Below are 21957 nucleotides of genomic sequence, written 5' to 3'. Positions count from 1 at the left end.
ATACCAAAAACCCCTCAGCAACTAAATACCACAAAACTATTAAAACTTTTTGATAGGGTCATATTAGGAGGAGACAGCCATAAACCCAAATTGTTTCCATTTAAGTAACTTTCAAACAAAACCTTTCCTATTAAAGAAAACCTTTTAAGGATTAAGTTTGAAAGTGTAACAACTTATACTGAGGTTTATGTTTGCTGTAATCCATTAACATAATTTCAATTAAACGCTTTTAGAAGTTAAGGAAACCATGTCCAACACAAACGTTTTTGAAGAAAAATCAAACCATGGAAATGGAAAAGTAAGCAGCCCACAATTACAGAGTTTTTCTAAATCCAGCTTGTGACAGAGACCATCTCTCTCAAGCCAGTGCCCAACAAACATCTTCAGTTTTCTCAAATAGATCAATGATAAGCATTCAAAACTGAGAAAGAGCTGAAAACTGGTTTTAGTTTCAATTCCATTAACAAATACTATGTAGAAATTACTTAGGTATTCTTTCTTTTAATTGAAAACAACAAAATGAGTTAAAATATTTCAACAAAACAACAAAATCTGAAATACAAACTAGCTGGATAAACCTATTTTAATGCAGGTATGTTAACTGCAACTCTTCTGTCACATAACGGATTGACAGAACAGTTGAGGTTGGAAGGAACCTCTGGAAACCATCTAGTCCAACCTCCCTGCTCAAAGCAGGGTCACCTAAAGCAGGTTGCCTACGACCTCATTTAGTATTTTAGTAGGATTTTTTTAATTTGACTCCAGTTTCTACACAAACGTATTTTGACAAATGTTTAAGCCATCTAATCACAGTTAACCTTAAGCCCAACAACAAAGAGAAACAAAAGAAAAAGCAGTGAAGGTAAGTTTTTCTTCAAGGAAACAAGTATCATTAAACTTCACCGATTAACATGTGTACGCCCTATGACTGAAGCATCCTGAATTGTCAGTAATTATATCAGCAAGTCTAAAGTTTTATAATACTTATTTCAGAGACGCAATTCCAAACCTAAGAGTCTGCTGCTATTTAGTTTAATATCCACATACGTATGTTCTTTACTCATTTTATTGACTCTATCAGCTCTACGTTTTTCAGAATGTGCGCAAGATGCATATAAATATGGCACTACTTTCTAGAGCTCAATGAATACCGAAACAGTAAAGTACTCTGACATTTTAGAATATCACTATTGGCACTCAAATTGGCATAGTTTTGAGAATGGGTTAGTTCATACCTCAGAGCTATTGTTTCAAGCTCTTTGACAGCTCAAGCAGACAGCATTTTATTGGATTGAGTTGGTTTTGCTGTTGAATATTTCCTCACTACAACTACAGAACTGGTTCTCATTTGAAAACAAAGTTAAGACAACAAATCAAAAAACACAGGTCTACCTGTGTTCCCAAAATGTTTTCTTTTATGTCCCCTGGGATTGCTGCTATTATTCTAAGAAGTTTGGCTTTACACAAAATCCTGCTTAACTTGAAGATGGCAAGGAATAGCATGTATTATACAAACCCGCATACAAAGTTCCACTAACAGAACTTTATTGATTCAGGTTTTGAAAATTTATGTCTACTGATCACCATGTTTAGAAAAAGGAATCAAATATCTATACAAGTTCAATATAAATATTTCAAATCTTACTGTATTAAGCATTTGAGTTGAATGGATCATCAAAAGCAACAGGGATGCTTAAAAAATGCAAGAGAACTTGCATTTCCAAAGCACTGAGAAAATAGTAATAATCATAATCATCATCTAGTTGGATCAAAGCCAGTCCTCACTTTTTATCTGTAATTTGTTTAAAAGCTACATATTTTAGTAATAGGATGGAGGACATCCCACATTTAAGATACCCATAGGACTTAATTAAGCTCCTCACTACAACCTGATAACTGAAATAACAACATCCAAACAAAATACAGACATCTCACTACATTAATCAAAGGTCCACATGGACTAAAGGTTCATACAGAAGCAGGGGTAGTACAGATCTGAAAAAAACCAAAACAACAAAAAGCACGTAGGAGAGTTTTAGGACTAAGTATTAGCTAAAAGTGGGAGCAGTGGGGCGGGGAACAAAACTAAACAAAATATAATCCATTTAACTCCCAGGACACTGTATACTTCATAAGTACACAGGATGAAGTCTCCTTATCACAGTAACAGGTAAAACTTGGGGATAACACTACAGATTACCTCTCATAGGTAATTTTATGCATTTTGAATATAACTTTTGATGTAACTGTTACAAAGTAAGCATTTGAAATGAATTTATTCCATACTAATTGGTTTTCTGTAGTGGCTTTATTGCTTTTTACCCAAGGGCTTACAAAAACAAGCGTTTATTAGGTCTTTTTTTTTTTTTTAGCCAACAGCAGAATATACATATGGTAATCTTCCCAAACCATTGTTTTCCCATGCTACAACTACTGGAACAGTAGAAGCTAGCCCTAAAAGAAAACAAAGACTACAAGCTACTGAACATATTTTTCTTTCCATTGTCAGAGAAGTGACTGTCTCCATCTCTCTGAAAATAGTTTTTGCTTTATTCACGTGTGTTTAGATACCCTTGCAGCTGGTTACCCCATGGAGAACTCAAAAGATTAGCAACCAAATCCGAAGACCCAGGTTAACCTTGTAAAACACCATTCCATGATTCTGCATCTTCAATACTGTTTTTGTTCATCCATGTACCCTGACCGGTATATTCTACTTTTCATGCCGAGATACTCTAAGAGCTTTTACCAGCACATTATGTCAGCTTACATGCCCTTCGAGAACAACTGCAACAAGAGGACTGGAGGACTACAGGCCCTCAAATAATTTTACCTGCATCATCATGGCAAACTTGAGTAAGAAATGTGCTTGAATTCCAATCTATGACTTTCTGTAAAGTCTGTAAACTTGACCAAATCTGAAAGCATATGCAGGTTGTTAATGTAAATGGTATGATAAACTTTTGGGCAAGAACCAAAAGCACTACTGCTTATTGCTTAGTGAAGACACACCTTAAAAGAGCACTTAGAGTCTTCCTCAGAAGCAATTATTTACATTTTCAAGAGTAGAAAAGAAAGGCTGTCTTCCTGAAGCCATGCAACAACTTCATGACTTCATGCTAATCATCCAGTGTCAGGAGACAGATGAAGATGTTTATAAAAGTTCAGAAGTACACTGACAAATCATACCACCGATTTCTTTTGTCCCTGAGGTCTGCTGGATGGTTATTGCTGCAGTTAACTCACAGTCCATAAAGATTACTAATTAGTAAAATGTTTTTGGGCTGTTGAAGCATAAAGTTGCCATCATCTCTCACTCATTTAAAAAAAAAAAAAAGATTCTCAGGATGTACCCAGTTTTGTAAACCAGTAAAAGTACTACTTACAAATATTCCTGTTCTCGTGTTTCAGATTTGGAAGTATTTGTATTTTATTTCCAGTACTAATGGTAGCACTTTTATCCTAGACAATGAAATCTATTTCACTGTCCCAGCTCCTGGTCCTTCTGAGAGAAAGGTTTAATTCAATCCTTTGAACAATAATGATGAGATTATTAACAATGAGCTTAAGAAACAACTGACACACTTGAACTTGTTCAGGCATCCAGAACAAAAGAACATGGAAGTACTGATAGCAAAGTTCAGGACAATGAAGAAAAGGATGTATTTTTTTATAAGCAATCAGACCAAAAGGTGAAAATATGATAATGTAGATTCAAATTATTTAGATCAGATTACTGGTGCAGTACTGTGCCAATTTATAAATTAGGACTTTTCTTCTACTTTATTTTGTATTTTTATAGATATTAGAAGTACTTTCCAAAGTCTCACAGGACGTTGATGGAAAAAACAAAATCTGAACTCTTAACACCCTAACCATCAGACTGCTCTTCAACGCTTACTCTTCCAGTGGACATTCAAACACTTGGACAACTGGAGGAAACAGACCATAACCAGGAATAAAAATCTGTGCTTAAAAAGTATTTTGCATATTTAAGTCCAACACTTCACTGATTATTTCAAAGCCTAGTCAATTAACTTGAATACATCGAAAATAAAATAAATACAAAGTGCAAAGCAGAGACCAACAGGAACTTCTCACACAGGTGCCCGCTACATCATAGTATTAGTAGTGATGGCTGTGGACTGGGAAAACAACCTGAAAACCTTGTATTGAGAGAAAGTAATAGCAGGTCTTGTGCAACTCTAAAGAGAAGATGACTATTAAAAACTTCTACAGCTCTAGCCCTTTAAGAGACAAAGAATTCCTTTATTTCTAGGAAAAGCAAAAAATAATTGCCACCAAAACCACCAAAAGACCTTGAGATCTAAAAACATAGGTAAGGCTATTTATTTTGGTTGGAAAATCATCATCAGTGTCACCAGGGTGTTTCTGCACTGTCCTGTTCTAAAATGGATGTTCAGCAAATTTTAAATTATGTTTATTGCTTATATATTACTAATTTCTTCAGGAAAAAAAAAAAACTTCCAAGAGAAAAAAACCTATGTTTCTAACTCTTTGATGACAAAGGCAGACTTCCAAATAAGAATCATTTCAACCCTATGCCTGTAGAAAAATTGCTCCTCTGCCTCTACTGTTGCTATTCATAGATCTCTAAGCAGCTACTAGTCCAGACCAGATGACTGTAACAAATGCAAACACTTCTAGCAGAGGCGTGTTTATTATTTTCCAATATGATGGTCTGCCAAGTTTCCCTGTCCAGGTTTTCTTTTTTTTTTTTTTTTTCTTAAGAAAGGAACTGTGTGAGCCAAACTATGTCAGGGACTATCCTTCAAACAATTCTTTCAGAAAGTGGAAATGCACTAGCACGTATGCAGACTTGTATTTGAATATGATTCAAAAACATTAGAAGACACAGCACAGTCAAAACTTCAGTCTTCAGAAAACAAAATGCTATGCTGCAGTCTCCAAAATCATTTATCAGCACAGAATACTCAAAATCTTTCTTAGCACGTGATGAAAAAGAGCAAAAACTTTAATGAAATAAGCTGAAACTGATGAACACAGCCATCTTTGGCTCCCCTTGAAATACATCCTTTTAATAACACCTTTTGGTTTATAACTTTTCAATACATATTCTACAATGTCTGTTTTCAGTCTGCTCATTAGTTTAGCTGTACAAATCTGCACACAATATTATGGCATAAAAGCACAAACCTTGTGAGGAATTCTTAGAAGCACCGGTGCATATCATTATCTTAAATGATGGTCTTGTGATTAAGACACCCAAAGACAAGAAAAGGATGAATCCCACTTCAAACCCCTCATGACCTTGTACAAGTTATTCAATCCCTCAGTCTTGACTCTATATCTATAATACCAAATTAAGAATTATGTAAGTATTTTAAAGCACAAGATCATTCGCTGACTGCATATATGGCATTCAGACAGAAATGCAGTCTATATATGTGATAAACACTAAAAAAAAAAGTCTCTTTGCAGGAGTAGAATTAAAAGAAAGAAAAGTCAAATGTCTTTGCAAAGGTTCTGCATGTGATTCTCAGCTTTCAATCTGAATGTAATCTTGAAAGGCCAACTTGAATGAATTATTCTCTTGCAAGATTTTAATCCCATTTAAAATAACTCTAATTAGTAAAAGTACAAAGTAATGACCGAACAACAGAGATATTGCTCAAAAGGGCAGTGGTTTGATGTGACAAGTCTTTTGGTTTATCCTGCTATTATCAGGTTTTCAGGTCTTGATGTATAAAATTCTGTTTAGAACATGAACTGGGGAGTTGTGGGGGAGACAAAAACCTTAAGTTATGACTGCATGAAAAATAGCAATCACTTAAAAATTACAGTCATAAAAACTAAAAACTTAACCTAATACGCAAATCACAAGTGAGACTGTGGGTTCTGCTTATTCTCTCCCACAAATAACTAACTACCCTTGACAATTATGCACTAGAAAAAAAACACAGGACTCCAAGTACTGTTTCTAAATAAAAACATTTGTAGCACATTTCTATTAAAAAAATGACTGTGAGGCTGGAACTCCTGGAGGTAGCCAGAAAATATACTGATTTTATAGGAAGAGTGATTATATACTTTTGAAAAATCAAGTCTTGATGCTAGGGAACCACATTAGCCAGATCATCTACTGACAAACTTCCTTGCACTCAGCTGAAGAATTGTCCCTTGAAATTTTAATCGTGTCTCAAATATTAGGAAACTGTCTTAAAACAAAGGAAGATCTAATATGTGATTTCCTACAACAATGGCGAGTTAACAAAAACCTTTAAATTGACCTCCCCCCCCCCCCCCCCCCAATCCTGTTATTGTGGCTGCTACTGTTCAATAGCTAGGTATCAAGGTCTTTGTTAACAGACAATTAGAGAACATAAATATTTGTCTCCCCACTGGAAAAAGTGCAACCCATTTCTAAACAAGTATGAATTATAATCATCATCTACTGCACTTCTCACTTTTTTTCACCTTTCACTTAAATGGGAATTATGAGTTCTAATTGCATCCACAATTTCCTTTTGCATCAGTTTATTTCACACTTTTGGACAAGATCACTCCATTTTCACTACATTCATGATAAAAAAAAAAACCAGACATTTTCTAAACAGATTTCTGAACTACTTGAGCAAATTCTAATACAAAACTACAACAATTCCAACCGTTAGAAACCTTCTTTGGAGTCAAGCCTTTTGTCTATGATTGGGCCTATGTAGAAATACCACTAAGCCTCATGAGGAATGATTTTCAGAAGCCTTTTTAAAGCTAAATAGTTCAACATACAGCTTGGCAATGAGAGACAATGATGTCCAGTTTCAACTGAGCTGATTTTAAATTGTAACCAAAGTTCCTGAATGGAAAAAGAGCTCTTGACCTCACTGTGCAACTACAAAAACAGTCAAAGAACAACAATTTTCACTACAGATGTGACCTATGGTTCATGAATTCAGAGCTAAACTTCAACTAACTCACAAAAGCAGAAACTACCTCAGATCAGATTTACTTCTGAGTTAGGGATGAGTGTACACAGAAGCTATTTGCCAGAAAAACAACACTTCATGCAGTTGGCGCCTTATCCTCTTACATGGCTAGCCTCCAATATCAACTTGGAGATTTCCTTGTTCTAAATGCTGGCAGCTACTAGAACATAGGTTGATGAAAAAAACACTTTTCTCCTTGTAAAATATGTAATGTATCATGGTGATGAATTTTGCTGGTCAACTGAAAACTGATCAAAAATAGGAAAAAGCCCAACCCAGCAGGTTAAAAAAAAAAAAAAAAGACCATTTCCTTACATACAAAACCCCCATGTTCTTTCCTTTCAATTCCAATCCTAGCTTGCAAACGATAATATCAGATAATATGGAGTTCCTTTATATTATTGTATTAATAATCACAATACATTAAACACTCAAATTAGAGACTGCTTAAAACACAGTGCTTTGGAAAAAACAATCATTGTATTCAGATGCTGTAAAACAGCTGCTGTACTTTGGAATATGTAATCTTGTTTTCTTTCATAAAGTGATTTTTTAAGACATTACATAGAACTACATTTAGTTCTCACATTTGTTTTAAAATGGAGAGAATAGAAGCACTACAATGAGGAAAGAAAAATCGTACTTTTAAAAATAATTGTTTAGTATTCTAACAGTAATCACAAATAGGATTTCATGGTTTATTCCTTAGCTGGAACACTGGAAAGAATTTGTGGAGTTATAATTAAGGTCCAGTTCACTACCACTATGACAACAACATTGTGCCAGCCTAGCATTGTAAGTTTCATAGAAAAATCCACCCAAGAAGTAACAATGAGAGATTTTGGCTGGCACCAGTGACAATAACCTATTTTTAAGAATATTTAGAAAACTGACACACACACAAAAAAACCCAACCCAAAACCAAAACTGCCATCAGTTTTCTAGAAGTTTACTAGAAGTCATTCCTTTTGTATAGATGACACTATCACCCTTAATTACAAGTTTAATCTTTAAACTGATTTTTTAAACAATATTTTCCGAAACATTTTAATTTTTCCTAACAAACCCACACCAACAAATGAAACACACACTTCAAAGTATAATTACAAGAGACTGCACTCATATCCAATCACTCTGGTATTGGCAGAGCCAAAGATTTAGGGGATAGCTCTCCCTAGCACATACTCCTCCTCTCCTCTCCTAAGAACTAAGAAAATAAAGGGCATCAATATAACAGTTGCAGAATTTTCCCATTATGACTTAATTGCAAAGAAAAAGGTGAAAAATTAGAATTTTATTAAATTTTAACATACAAAATTTTGTTGAAAACTGTATCATAAGATTGTAACAGCTATACTAGGTTCTATTCTGTCAAAAAGACTATGGTTCTGGGTATGCATTTAAATATACAATTCACAGATACTGAAGAGCTGGACTTAGAATAACAGAGTGTATCTAACTCCATCATGCCTAGTTACATTAAGGAATGGCTGGTATGTGTAACAGATCACCACATATTTGAAGAAATTAAGAAACCATTTTAATAATGTTTAGAAGGAAAAAAATTTGAGACTCCTTCATGACTGCAGATAGAATAGACTTCTAATTCCCCAAGTTTTATTTTTTCCTCTTTTGCTGTTCATATAAGTCTCTTCCTGCAATCCTCACATGAATATACTACCTCTATCACTAGCAGTATCCCATTTTACTATTTTGATGAACTGAAACAGGAGAATTCTTCTGCAGAGCTTCAATGTGAGCAGTATTTCAGAACACACAACTGGTAGAAAATCATCTACCCTTCTTTAGTTACCCATTACAGCATCAATAAGCAGCTCACAAAATACTCTGAAACAGTAAGTTATTTTCAGCTCTAGAACAGTTGAAACCTCAATTACACTGTGCTAACAAAGAACCCAATTATTTTAGGAGTCTACCTCCATAAAAAAAACAAAACCAACCCTCCCCTCAAAGCCTCCGCAGATCAGCAAAATGTTGCATCAGTCCTTCCCCTCCTCTTCCCCCTTCCCCGCAATTCTGACTTCCTAGTGTAAAAGCACTATCAAATAACCACACTGTGCATTTGTCCAAACATAAGCCAAATAAAATCAGATGGCTTCAGAAAGCAACATTTATGCAAAGTGACTGCATCAAACTCTTGGACTAAGAAACTCCTGTTCGACACTGCACACCATAAAACGTTTCAAATCATTAACCAATTATGGGAGAAAAAAAAATGCAAGCTACTGGATTTGAAAACTCATCAATCCATCTTAGAGGCATGTGCAGAGATTCGACTGTATGATCATGCTTTAAGTTTCAACTGATGGCTGCTGCAGAGCAGCTGTAAAAACAGCCAAAGTTTTGTACTCGGTTTTAAACGTTACTTGTGCTTCTCCTGACCCTTGTATACCAAATTACATATCTTCAGATAATAAAAGCATTGCACTGCAATCTTCGTCACCAGGTTTTCTCCTAAACCAACTTCTTGCTAACGTTTCTCTGGCCAGCTCCACTCTGATCTACTGTTATTTTTCCATCACCATTTTATCTCCACAACTTTACTGTCAAATGCATAAGCTTCAGCCTCTCACCGTCAGTGTTCTGCTATCAGAAATATCAAATACTAAGTGCCTGGTCATGAGGGTACTACAAATGAAAAATGCAACCACTCATCCTTTAAAACCTACAGAATTCAAACATTCAGTAAAATTAAATGGTTTACTCCGAGTCAGACGGCTACAGAAGCCAAATTATTAATAAAATTAAAACACTGTATTGCTAGTGGTTTCCATAAGAGAATGACATTCTGAAAAAGGCAAAGACTACTTGGAAAGAATAAGATGTTGCTAAGGTTTTCTTTCAACAAATCAATCTTACACAAAACAAGTAAGATTTTTAAGGAAGCAACTGAAGAACGTGATATACGAACAGGCTACAGAAAGCCCATTTACACTAAAGAAGAGATGACCAGTTGAAGAAGTGACCTGTTTCTCACTGTGTTTGGGTTTTGTTCTGTTTTTTAAATCTGCCACATATGCACCTACATTATGCAGACCCACCTATCTTTACCAGCAAAAGATGTATTTTCTTGTGCATGTATCACACTACAGAGTCAGGCTTAAACTCTGGATGGTTTTAGTTTAATTCTACTGATACACTGGGAAGACGAACACCAGGTATTTAGAATTTGTTTTATTTACATTTTCACATCCCTTAACCTGAAAATAATAATACATATTTTCACGAAAGCAGGCAGCACAAAACGTGCTCACAAACTGCAGTGCTCATGAGAATACTGTAGTTCTCCGCTATGTTCTACACCTCTTGGACAGTTCTCAATTGGGAAGACTTTGTTTTCTTTCTCTTCTCCCACTGCACAGAGCAATAAGCCTCACATAACACCTCATCTACTTCCAGCCACAAGTCTGGAGATAAGAAATTCCAGGGGATGAATCAGCCCCATGAGCTAAAGCAAGTGAAATCAAAAGGGAACTGCTCTAGATAGCTGGTCCCTGTTGTTGCAACTCCCAACGTCAGTATTTTCCACAGTCCTGGCTCTCAGCACTCTTCTTCGTCCAACCCCCCCTCCCCAGCTCACCTCACATGCTCCACATATTCCTTTCCGTTCCCAGCCTTCCTTTCAACACATCCTCCCCTCCTCCTGTTTTTCCATTCAGGCAATCCCTCCTACAAAATTCCACTTCAAAATCATGACTAACAATATTGCCGTGCCATCTGTTTTCATAACATATCACTCTTTCTACACCTTTAAACACTCCGTTCCTACAGAACATAATTTTTTTGGAGTGAGGACTATCCACCATTATCTGCACACTGCCTAAAACAACTGGTTTCTGTTCTTAAGTCTTTCATCTTTAATACAGCAGTGGTTAAAATGACTATTTATTTCCTTGATTAGGTTTCCAACTACTGGCATAAGAACACATGCTCACCAAAACCTGACATGCTGGCACAATCTGTAAATGCTTAGCAGAACTTCATTCTGTTCTTCCCAGCTATCCTAAGGCAGGGGGAGGGGGTTTCTTGGTGGGTTTTGGGGGGTTTTTTTAAATGCATCTGACTCAAAACAGGAATTTGACTGTAAAGATACTAAATTCATCTCTGCATGGTAACTGCAGGTTTACAAACGTACACGTGAATGCACAAATTCCTTCAGAACCATACATAAAAAGGCGTAATAAAGAATGACCTAAACTACCATGGCAAGTTAAATTACTTTATGCACAACATATGCCACTTTTCTGAAGTAAGGAAAACATAGGACAATTTAAAACTGTGTTTCTGACACAGAACACCTTTTTAGTCAAATGATGACTTATATTCAGTTATTTTACATCATTCCTATGTTTTCTGTTCAGGTAAAACACACCATCAAAAACCAGAAAACGCAGACCCAGAATTTATTACTTTTACATAGTCATGCCGTACCTGAGATACCTACATAGAAATTTTTATAAGCCCTACAAAACAAACCTTGCTGTAACCAGAAGTGAAATGAAGCGCATATACTTTCACCTCAGAGGATGGCATGTTAAAAAAAGGAAGAGGTAACAGCAAAACACACCGAGAGCTCTAAAACAGATTTGACTGTTATGCAGCAGGAGAGAAATTTAACTTAAGTGAGGAGCAGCAGCCTTGCAATAATGGAACACGGAGGCCAGTCATTCATGGTGTACTCTAGAGGTCAATACTGAGGCCAATATTATTTAACATCTTCATTAATGACCTGGACATTGAACAGGTGCACCCTCAGCGAGTTTGCAGATGATAAGATTTGGAGGAGTGCCTTATACACCAGAGGGTTGTGCTGACATTCAGCAGGACCTTGACAGACTGGAGAAATGGGCAGAGAGGAATCTCATGAAGCCCTACAAGGGGAAGTGCAAAGTCCTCACCTGGGGAGGAATAACTCCATACATCACTATGGCCTGGAGGCAGGCTGTCTGGAAAGCAGCTTTGCAGAAAAGGACCCAGGGGTCCTGGATGAACATGAGCCAGCAATGTGCCTCAGCTGCAAAGAAGGCCAACAGTGTCCTGAGCTGCATTTAGGAAGAACACCACCAGCAGGTTGAGGGGCGTGACCCTTCCCCTCTACTCGGCACTGGTGAGACGCATCTGGAGTGCTGGGTCCAGGCCTGGGTTCGCCTGTACAAGACAGACATGGACACACTGGAGCCAGGCCATGAAGATGATGAGGCCACGTGAGTCAGGATTTTGTGGCCTCGAGAAGAGAAGGATTGGGGGTTGGGGGGGGACAATCTTATCAATGTGTATAAATACCTGATAGGAAGCAGCAAAGAAGAGTGAGTCTGACTCTCCGCAGTGGTGCTCAGTAAATGGACAAGAAGCAATGGGCACAAATTGAAACACAAGAAACTTAAAAAAACATTTTGGGTGGGTTTGGGGTTTTTTTTTTGTTTTTTTCTTTTTTTTCTGTTGTTTGTTTTGTTCTACTGAGGGTGGTCAGCACTGGAACCTACCCAGACAGGTTGTGGCATTTCCATCCTTGGAGCTGACCCTGCTTTGAGCAGGGCGCTTGGACTACTAACTAGATGATCTCTAAAGGTCCCTTCCAACCTCAACGTTAATTAGACGGTAAAAACAAACTCCTATTGTAGGAAACAGACAAACAGATAATACAGAAGAACTGTGTTGTTTTTACTGCTACTATTTAGGTCTAACAGTAAAGACAGTTAAGCCTCAGTTCTACAAAACTAATTCAAACAGCTCAAAAATTAAAATATTTGATACCAAGTATTTACAAAAATAGATAAATTTTACCTCAACCTAAGGAGCTGCCTGTAATCTCTTCTGATTTCCTACAGACAGTAAAATAGGTTTCACTGCTTACAAATGTGAACGCCTCAAAACCATTTGCTTAATGGTCAATGGATAAAAATATACAAGAACATGAAGGAAGATTCACCTGTAATGAAAGTCTTTTGTAACATTTTAGCTAGGTTAAAGAGGTAACTTTTTAAAAGGAAATATAAAAGCTGCTATATTGAGAACTCCAGAAAATAACCTCCTCCACTGGATAATAAATATAACAGGGGTGGCAGCAATAAAAATTTGTTCATTACTGATCTGAAGGCAGTACCTGCAGAAGCGAAGGCTGAATCAGTTTCCAATTCCCACTGCTTAATAAGATTTGTGCTATACAGAAACCCACCTAGGTAGTTTCAAACACAAAATGAAAGACTCATTATACATCTCATTATACAAAACTCAGAAAACTTGTATTGTAAACCTCCCCTGAGGAGTAATGTCAAGTATTGTGGATTAGGTGCAACATTCCACAGCCCTTTCAATATTCGCACCGAGTACCGCATGTTGCTATTGCGCCTAAAATAGGACATACAGCCTTGCTGTAGTAAACACTGGTTTAGTCAGCAAACAGTACAGAGGCACAACTTGAATGTAAATAAGCAGTGGCTGCTCCCGCTTTCTCTGTAATTTTTAAGAAAAGAACCTGTCACTGAGGGACAAAGCCAACCTAGCAATGGTCTCTGTAGTGAATATTCTTTCTTTTCTTCTTCTTTCCAAATCTAAATCAGTTTTCACTAACACCTCCAAAACCTTCCAGTAACTTTTACAGCTGCAGGGTAATCAACTTAAAGACAGCTACCTGGCAACCTTTCCACACCATTTGGATGCAACTGTGTTTACTTGGACACACAAACAGGCTGTAAAGAGCACCTGGATACTCACTGCTGACAAGAGTAATCTCAGTAACCACAGAATGGTTGAGGTTGGCAGGGACCTCTGGAGGTCACCTGGTCCAAACCCCCTGCTTGAGCAGGGCCACCTAGAGCCAGCTGCCCAGGACCATGTCCAGATGGCTTCTGAATATCTCCAATACCTCCACAACCTGAGAATCTGAGAAGGCATGCACACATCCACCAAGGTCACATAACATGAACTCATAAATGCGCAGTCAACATGACGGGCTGCACATATATGAGTGGGGGAAGAAGTTATCTGAAATGGCTGTCTGCATGCTGATCACAGAAAGGGTGGAGCATACAGACATCAAATGGCTCCCTAACAAGCCATATGGCCCACCACAGCCAGCAAGCGTGAAGTTTTATTTAAATGCCCTGCCAAAAAACCCACAAACTTCTACACACCTTATAACTTCTCTGTAATAAAAAGCAGCTCTTGAAAGAAAAGAGCCTGAACAAACATGCATGAATGAAGCCTATGCAAACACTGGCATTTCAGACAGTCCCTATACCTAGTACAAACTTTTCGGTCATTTGTTTAGATTATTCTATATTTTGGGCTCTATCCTCAGTCTTAAAGTAACTGTATCACCGGCAGAAAAATACTGCCCGTTTGCAAGCTCATATACTTGCTTATTCCACTGCATTCCTCACAATTATTGGTTTCACCAGAATACATACAGGTATCATGAATAACAGTACAAATTACAGCCTAACTATACAGATTTCATGGCAGATCTTTGCAACCAGTCCCTGGACCTTGTTAATCGAGCCTAGGCCTTAATGTTATACTTGTTACCACAAATACAGCTTTGGTCAACATAAAAAAGAACATTACTTTACTGTTTACGTTCATTTATTATTTGGCAGAGTAGTAGCACGGAAATAACACTGCTTGTAGACAGTAGCTTCTTCATTGTACTACCAGTTCTGCTATTGATTTGATGTGGGACCCTAAGCAAATCCATTATTTTCTTTACACAGGTATACCTTGCTGTCTGTCAACAGCATGTTCCTGAAATGTGAGATAGCAATTCAATACACTGTGAAACAATTTTTCCCCACAGAATAAACGTAATATGGAGGAGATATATACAGGAACTTAAAAAACACGCACAATTGTAACACACAGGGGTAGTACATATGACACAGCAGACAGAGGGGAAAAAGCAAGTTCATCAGTTGTCAACTCAACATCCAAAGATAACAGATGAGAAGGATGAGATGCCGGCTTTTCAGAAGCTGGCTTTGCAATAGCTGGAGATACAGAATGCTTAACTGGGGCGGGGAAGTTGACTTGAATTGTCCTGAGATTTTGATCAGCAGATCTCCCTTAACATGAAACTGAATCTCCAGTGACCCTGTCCAATCATTCTCAAAGATTTCAGCTGCTTCATCTGTGAGACTGAACACCCACTGTAAATCTTTTAGTGTGAGTGCTCATGCTGCCTCTTTCCAAATGGTTACATTTTCATTGTCATCATCATCCTTCTCATAGGCCCACTGCACATGGAGGTCAATCAAGTCAATCAAGGGTAAAGGACAAAAACAGGGTAATGACAACAGTTAGCACAACAAGGTATTAAATGATCAATACTAGAACTCTGAAACAAGAGACTGAGAAGAAACAGATAGCATGGATGGTGTTACCGCACCTGTTTCCTTCTTCCAGAGATTTATCTTGTCTACTCAGGCTGCAAAAATTACTAAGCAGGAGCTGTTTCTCACTGAGTGTTTACACATTGTCTAATCCTGCCAACCTCTGTTGTGATATGCATGTGCTACTCTGGTAAAAATAAGAGAGAGAACTATTTTCAGACCAGTGTGTTATTTTGAGGAGGTTCATTTTACACACTGAAAAAGAAGGTATTTCAACAAGCAGCCAAAAAGCACCCTTAAGAAGTACGTAACAGAACTGGAAGTTGTAGCTGAGATAGATAAGCTGTTAGTCTACTTCCAGGGGCACTGATCATAAAAATCAGTCCCAAGTTATACATTAGACCCAATATAGATGCAGCTACTTTGTGAAAGACTTTGAAGTCTGCAGCTCATGAAGCTCCAAGCATGTAGTGTCAGTGATACATGTATTTTTTTGATTTAATTACAAAAGCACAAATATATTCAGTGACTTGACCAAGAGGTACTCTGCAGTAGCAAACAGAAGAATGGTTATAAAACCAATAGCTGGATTCTAGTTAGAACATCGATTTTGTCACAGTATTTTAAGGCTTCTTTAAGAAACAGAATTAAAGCAAGCCGTATATGCATGGGTACTAAATTTGCTACTTATCGAGTTTCATGCCAGTGGAGCAGAATCTCGGTTTATTCAGGCAGCCTCTCATTGCTCAAACAACTCAGCCAGCAATCTATACAAAGTATGTAACAAATACCTCAAAAAAAATGAGAAGGTTCTTAAAAAAAAAAAACCCAACCAACCAACCAAAAAAAACCCCAACCCACCAAAACAAAAAACCCCACCCACAACACACTAGAAAACACATCCTTTTAAAAACCAGGTAAGTTACAGGCTAATGAGCTCCAATCACATCATTGACAAAACTCAAACACTGAAAACAATCTCAAAATAAATACATTATCTCAAAATCCTTATTCCTACTCCAGCCCTGTTCACAACTCACAGAAGCTATAAACCTCTGGAGAGAAGAAAAACAAATGGACATGAGGCTAATCTTCAGAAGAACAAGAAGCCTGCCAGTACAAGATACAGAAATGGTATGCTGGAAGTGGAGCTACACCGCACGATGCTGAAAATGTTCTAGGCCATGCTGCAGTCCACAGAATAACCCCCTATCAAGAGTTGTATGCTGGTATATTTTGGGAGAGGGTGTGAAAAGGTAAGGCAGAGGCATAAGCCTCACCACAATGGCTGTATCCTATTTTGCATCCCTATACCCTCACTGTGAAGCCACAGAAGGGACTGCAAGACTGTTAAAAAGAAGTGCCCACTTCTGAGAAATGGAATATGGGAAGTAGCGGCAACTGGAACGATGCTTGGCTGTGAATGTTGGGATAATGAACCAAGGAGGACACCGGGAATGACCACTGTGGGACACAGTGTCTGCAATGGTAATGAAAATGAGGGGAGAAAAAAGTTAACCATGAGCTGAGCGTAGAAAGCAGCAAGTTCCTGCAATGAGCTCATTCCTTCTCAAGCGAGCAGCAACGGAGGAAAGACACTGGGACGGGATCAGATATACAGCCAGGTCAGTGAAGGGGGAAAGGGGAGGGAAAAACAGAAGAAAGAAGATAAGCAGGCCCCCTCACTGAATCATACCAGAGCTACTGCTGCTGGAAGGGAGCCAGGTTTGAGCTGGAGCATTTGCCTCTGCCTTTTTCCCCCTTCTCAGAAAACCAAGAAGTGAAGCCACCAAACTTAGACGTCTACCTGAAACGCATGCAGATTTTGCTGACTGTAAACCCCTACTCTAAATTACACCTAGCCTCAAAAAAAATTGGTATCAAAGGCATGCAAGAGTAACTTGAAAACATCCTCCTCTTTGGCTGAGTTTTTGTGCTGCCCTGAAGTAAGATTCATTCTTGGATCAGTGATTTCATAATGTAAAATACAAAAACCTTCAAAAAGAGACAAATATATAAAGTGGCAGTTGGGGACAGCAGAGTCACATTATTCCTCAAATTACACATTGCTCTTTCTTAGGTAAATTCCTAATCTGCCTTCTCCAAAGGCCCTCTTGTCAATTGAACACACATTTCTCAGACTAACACCCTTCAAAAGCAATTTAAAATGTTTACCTATTTCTGTAAAATTTATCATGTATATCAGCCTCAAATCACACCCAAATCAGAATTCTGATTTTTTAAAAAAATATTTCAACTATCCGTTTTACAATACTCATCATGCACCAACAGGTATCTTGTATGTGGTTTACGATTAGTGTCCTCAGCTACTTGCATTCAGTCTTGTTAAGTGAAGCGCTGATTTAGCAACCTCAGCTGCTTTGGTAATGTCTCTCCTAACATGACATCTAGTCTCACCCTGATTTCTTTATGGATGGATTTATAGCTTGGTTCTGTCTTCCTGCGGTTGAATAAGCACCTGACAGAAACACCCAACTGAGCACTCACATACTTATTTTGAAGTGGTCAGTGAAATCTTGAGGAAAGACTCCAAGAGCGTGAAATGGCCAATAGCTAGTAGGAAAACTTTGATATCTCCACAGACCACAACTTAGCAGCAAGAATGACAATTCAAGAATTACCAATTAAACGAAAGACCATAGGTAAACAGAAAATTCCATTTTCATTATGATTTCACTCTAAAAAACAGGCCTTGCAATTTCTCAAAGGTTTTTTTTTCTTTTTTTATAAAAAGCATTTATAAAAATTGCTAGCTAGCAGAAAAATACTGCCTGAGAATATAATGAAATTTTGTTTCATAGTTGAGCATTACCCAGTGAATTAAAATCTATTATTTTTAAATATAGGCAGCAATATTATGAGACTCCTTTAGAGATACAAAGACTACTGTATCAAATAATATCTATGATCTTATACAACAAAGCATGAATTTAACACTGCTTTCACTGTATTTCCACCATCGCAGTGTTGTAGCATTTCTGACTTTATACTTTTGTCCAAGTCGCTATGTCAACAGACATGCCAGTCTGCTTCAACACCAAACGGCTAAAATGGAATGAAATGGCTCAACCAGCTAAGGTGCACTCAAACATAAATCCTCATAGTGCTTCACTTCACCTTTTGCTATTGTAGTCAGAATTTTACTCTTTGTATTTCGCAGAACAACTGAAAACAGTAGGCAGATCTTTGGGCTTAAAGCAAATTTTGATTCCTTGCCTTTCAAGCTCTTATTACGCAAAGATGTAGGACATCAAGAGATGACTCACACAGTCTTGCCAAATACAATGAGATTTCTTCTTCAAAAGACCTAAAGAAGTTGTCAGACGTTATTGCCACAGTAGTCTGTTCTGTGAGTTCATCCTTCCATTATGTGTAATTAAAAGTCTGGTTTTTACCTCCCCCAACCACCATACCACAAACCGCTTTAATTTTATAGATTGTACCAGCAGACCTTTACAAATCAATTGTTGAGTAGAGGGTTACATAAAAGCCCTCAAAGATAAAAATACTGGCAATCCTTGTCATTCACATACCTCACCGAGCGCAACACCTCCAGAAGAAGAGGCAGAAAGAGTAGGTAGCTGCCTTCAGAACCAACATCCGTAGCTGATACTAGACACAAGCTACAGTGCTGCTAGACGTTTGTCTTTCTGAACATCTGCATAAGCCACTTCCACATACCAATCAATCCCCCTTCACTCAGCAGGTGGAATTTGGAGTCTGTTCTGAACCTGACTCCCAATTAGCTGCACAGCATGGACGCGCAGCTTTAAACATACCAAGATTCGCGCAGAGCTAATCACGCCGGAGGTGAAGCAGCCTACACAGACATAGTGGTTTGCTGTCACGTGGGCAGCATGGCAACTGAGCACCTTTCCCACAGGCAAGATATACACGTTAAGCCCAACGAGAAAGGGTTATTCTTATCCAGACAGCTCAAGTGAAGACAAGCATCACGCTGCCTGTAAGCCAAACGATAAGTACACCCCATTGCCTTATACAGTATATTAGAAGCTGGTTTTAGTATTTCTTTTTCCTCACAGAAAATGTCAAGGTGGATATAAGTGATTTTACTTCATTTCATATTTCAACTCTCAATTAAATAATTGGATAGCCCTCTTTCTGAAGTCACATGCACTACTTCTGACAATGACTGCTTAGGTCCAACACCTCTGAAAAGAGACAGAATTACATTTGCCTTTTTTTAAAAGGCAAAAAAGTAACACAGAGATGTAATAAGAAGTTCTTGAAGCTTATTAGCAAATATTACTAAAGGTACAGAAAGGAAAAAAAGGCATTAAAAAGTTTAACAAGGAAATAAATAGAAGATAGCCAAGTCACACTTCCTTTGCAGACTGTAGTGAAGCGTCTCCTCTAACCAAGATGAATTAGAAACACTAATATATTATGCAAACTAATACTAAAGTTTACAGTTTGGGAAGCCAGGGATTTCCTACTGTGTTCCTAATAGCTGGACAACTAAACTACTTCACTGTTTACTTTATGATGCCACATTCATGATATGGCACAGCCTAAATATTTTCTTAAAAGAAAATAAGCCTTAATGAGTTAACCACATGCACGCACAGAAAGCCTGCTACCTGCCAGACAACCTCAGGCTCTACATTTTTTAATAATGAAATAGTTACTCATGCCATTACATAAATATTATTACATAATATCTCATTTGTACGCAAAATTAGAACTACAATAAAATAGGTCCCACTATTTCAATATTGTATCTATTAATCCCACTCATCCGCTTAATAATTTGGCGCTGCAGATGCATCGGATCACAACAGCTTTTATATCTCGCATTCCTCTGTGCCTAAACAGAGAACAGAGAGAGAATTCTAAATTAAAAAGAAAAACCCAAAACAACAACAACAAACCTGCTCTACTATAATAACTGGGTGAAGGGAAAGATACCGTTACTATGCTTTTTTATTACATGTTTTTTGTCTTGCCTAACATTTAGCATACATACCGATACCTCATTTTCAACATGTAAGTCAATAAAATATGCAGAAATACCTTAATTCCCAAGGTCAGCATTACACAACATAAGTATAAAGGGATCACAAGCAATGATGCTTAACACGTCTAACATCTCAAAGAACAGGGTGGGTATTTTTTTTTCCGACTTAATATTTAATGTATGGGTAAATTACGATAAATATTAAATTCATTTTCCTAAATATTAAACGTGTTGGAAATTTGTTCTGACGGTCGGAAACATACTTGAGATGTGGGAAGGCTATAGCCATGAGCCCACAGGGAAGAGGGAATAAAGAAGTGGGATGTGACATTAGGAAGTCTCAAGGGGCAACATGTGGCCAGCGGTTAGGACGTTCCCTTCTGCAGTGCAGCACCAATGCCAACCGTTTCACGCGATTTGTACCACGCTAAGCGTTCAGACCGACATAAAAAAAAAACCACTTCGTAAGAGCCGCAGAAGTCTCACTCGTGACTACGCTCCAAGGTCTCCCCTTACACGCTCGCCCCTTCGCGACTCGCCCCGCAGGAACACCCCTCCCGCCCGCCGCTACCCTGCCCTTTCGCGGGGTGCGGGGCGCGGAGCGGGCGCCTGCCCCCGGCGCCTGCCCAGCTGCGGCCGCTCGCCCGGGGCAGCCCCCACGCCGGCCGCGCCGCGCACAAAGCCCCGGCGGCCGCGGGCCCTCCGCCCCGGCCCGCACCTGCGGCCCTGCCCCGCGGCCCCCCGCCGCCGGGTTGCGGGGGGGGGGGGGTGCGGGCGGGACGCGACACGACGTGACACCTCCGCCCGCGGCGGCGGCTGCCGGGCTCCCCCGCGGGGACACCCGGGGCAGGTACCCTCCTCGCCGGCCGCCGCCGCCCCGCGGCGCCGGGGACCGGCTGGGCCCGGCGCGCTCCCTCGCAGCCGCCGCTGGCAGGTGAGACCAGCCGCAGCGGCGGCGGCGGGGGGGGGGCGCGACCCCGCCACAAAGAGCAGGAGCTGCCGCTGCCTCCGCCGCGGGCGGGGGGGGGGGGGGGCCGGCGGCGGGCCCGGCGCCAGCCGGACCCGCGCCGCAGCGGGGCCGTTCCCTCCCGGGCGGAGGCGGCGGCGGGGGGGCGGGGGGCGGCGGCGGGGGTCCCTTACCTGCAGGGGTGGCGCCGAAGACTCTCACGACGGGCACCCGCCTGGTCGGGGCCTCTCGGAAGTGGGACTGGCAGGGGTCCAGGCCGGGCAGCGGGCTGCCCATGTAGTAGTCGGCAGTCACGATCCGCACTGAGAACATGTTGTTGGCCGCCGCCGCCGCCGAGGCACGCACTGAGGGAGGGAGCGAGCGAGCGCGGAGCCCGCACGGCTCCCCCCCGCCGCAGCGAGCGAGCGAGCGCAGCCCCCCGCCTGCCTCTCCTCCCTCGCTCGCTCGCTCGCCCGCCCGCGCGCGCACACGCACGCACGCCCCGCCGCCGGCGCGCGCACAGCCTCTCACACAGACACACACGCACGCCCGCACAGGCGCGCGCCTTCTCTGTCTGTCGCTGTTCGCTCGCGCTCTCCGCCCCCCCCCCTCCTCCTCCTCCCCCCCGCGCCGCCGCCGCCTCCCGCTGCTGCCGCTCCTCCGGGCGCGTGCGCGGCGGCGCGCGCTGGGGCCGGG

At 40.0% G+C, this 21957-nt stretch overlaps 1 protein-coding gene across 1 annotated transcript in view; it reads right to left on the bottom strand.

Moving 5' to 3' along the window:
• The window catches only part of REV3L (REV3 like, DNA directed polymerase zeta catalytic subunit), a 133141-nt gene extending 111547 nt beyond the window's left edge, over positions 1-21594 (bottom strand). Inside the window, exon 1 of the mRNA XM_075706686.1 lies at positions 21456-21594. Coding sequence (XP_075562801.1) covers positions 21456-21594 — 139 coding nt within the window. The remainder of the gene's footprint in view (positions 1-21455) is intronic.
• Positions 21595-21957: the final 363 nt, after the last annotated feature.

This window comes from Pelecanus crispus, chromosome 3, assembly GCF_030463565.1.
Source record: "Pelecanus crispus isolate bPelCri1 chromosome 3, bPelCri1.pri, whole genome shotgun sequence".
Taxonomy (NCBI): domain Eukaryota; kingdom Metazoa; phylum Chordata; class Aves; order Pelecaniformes; family Pelecanidae; genus Pelecanus; species Pelecanus crispus.
The sequence above is the reverse complement of the archived record's forward strand: the minus strand, read 5'-3'. Positions and strand labels throughout refer to the sequence as shown.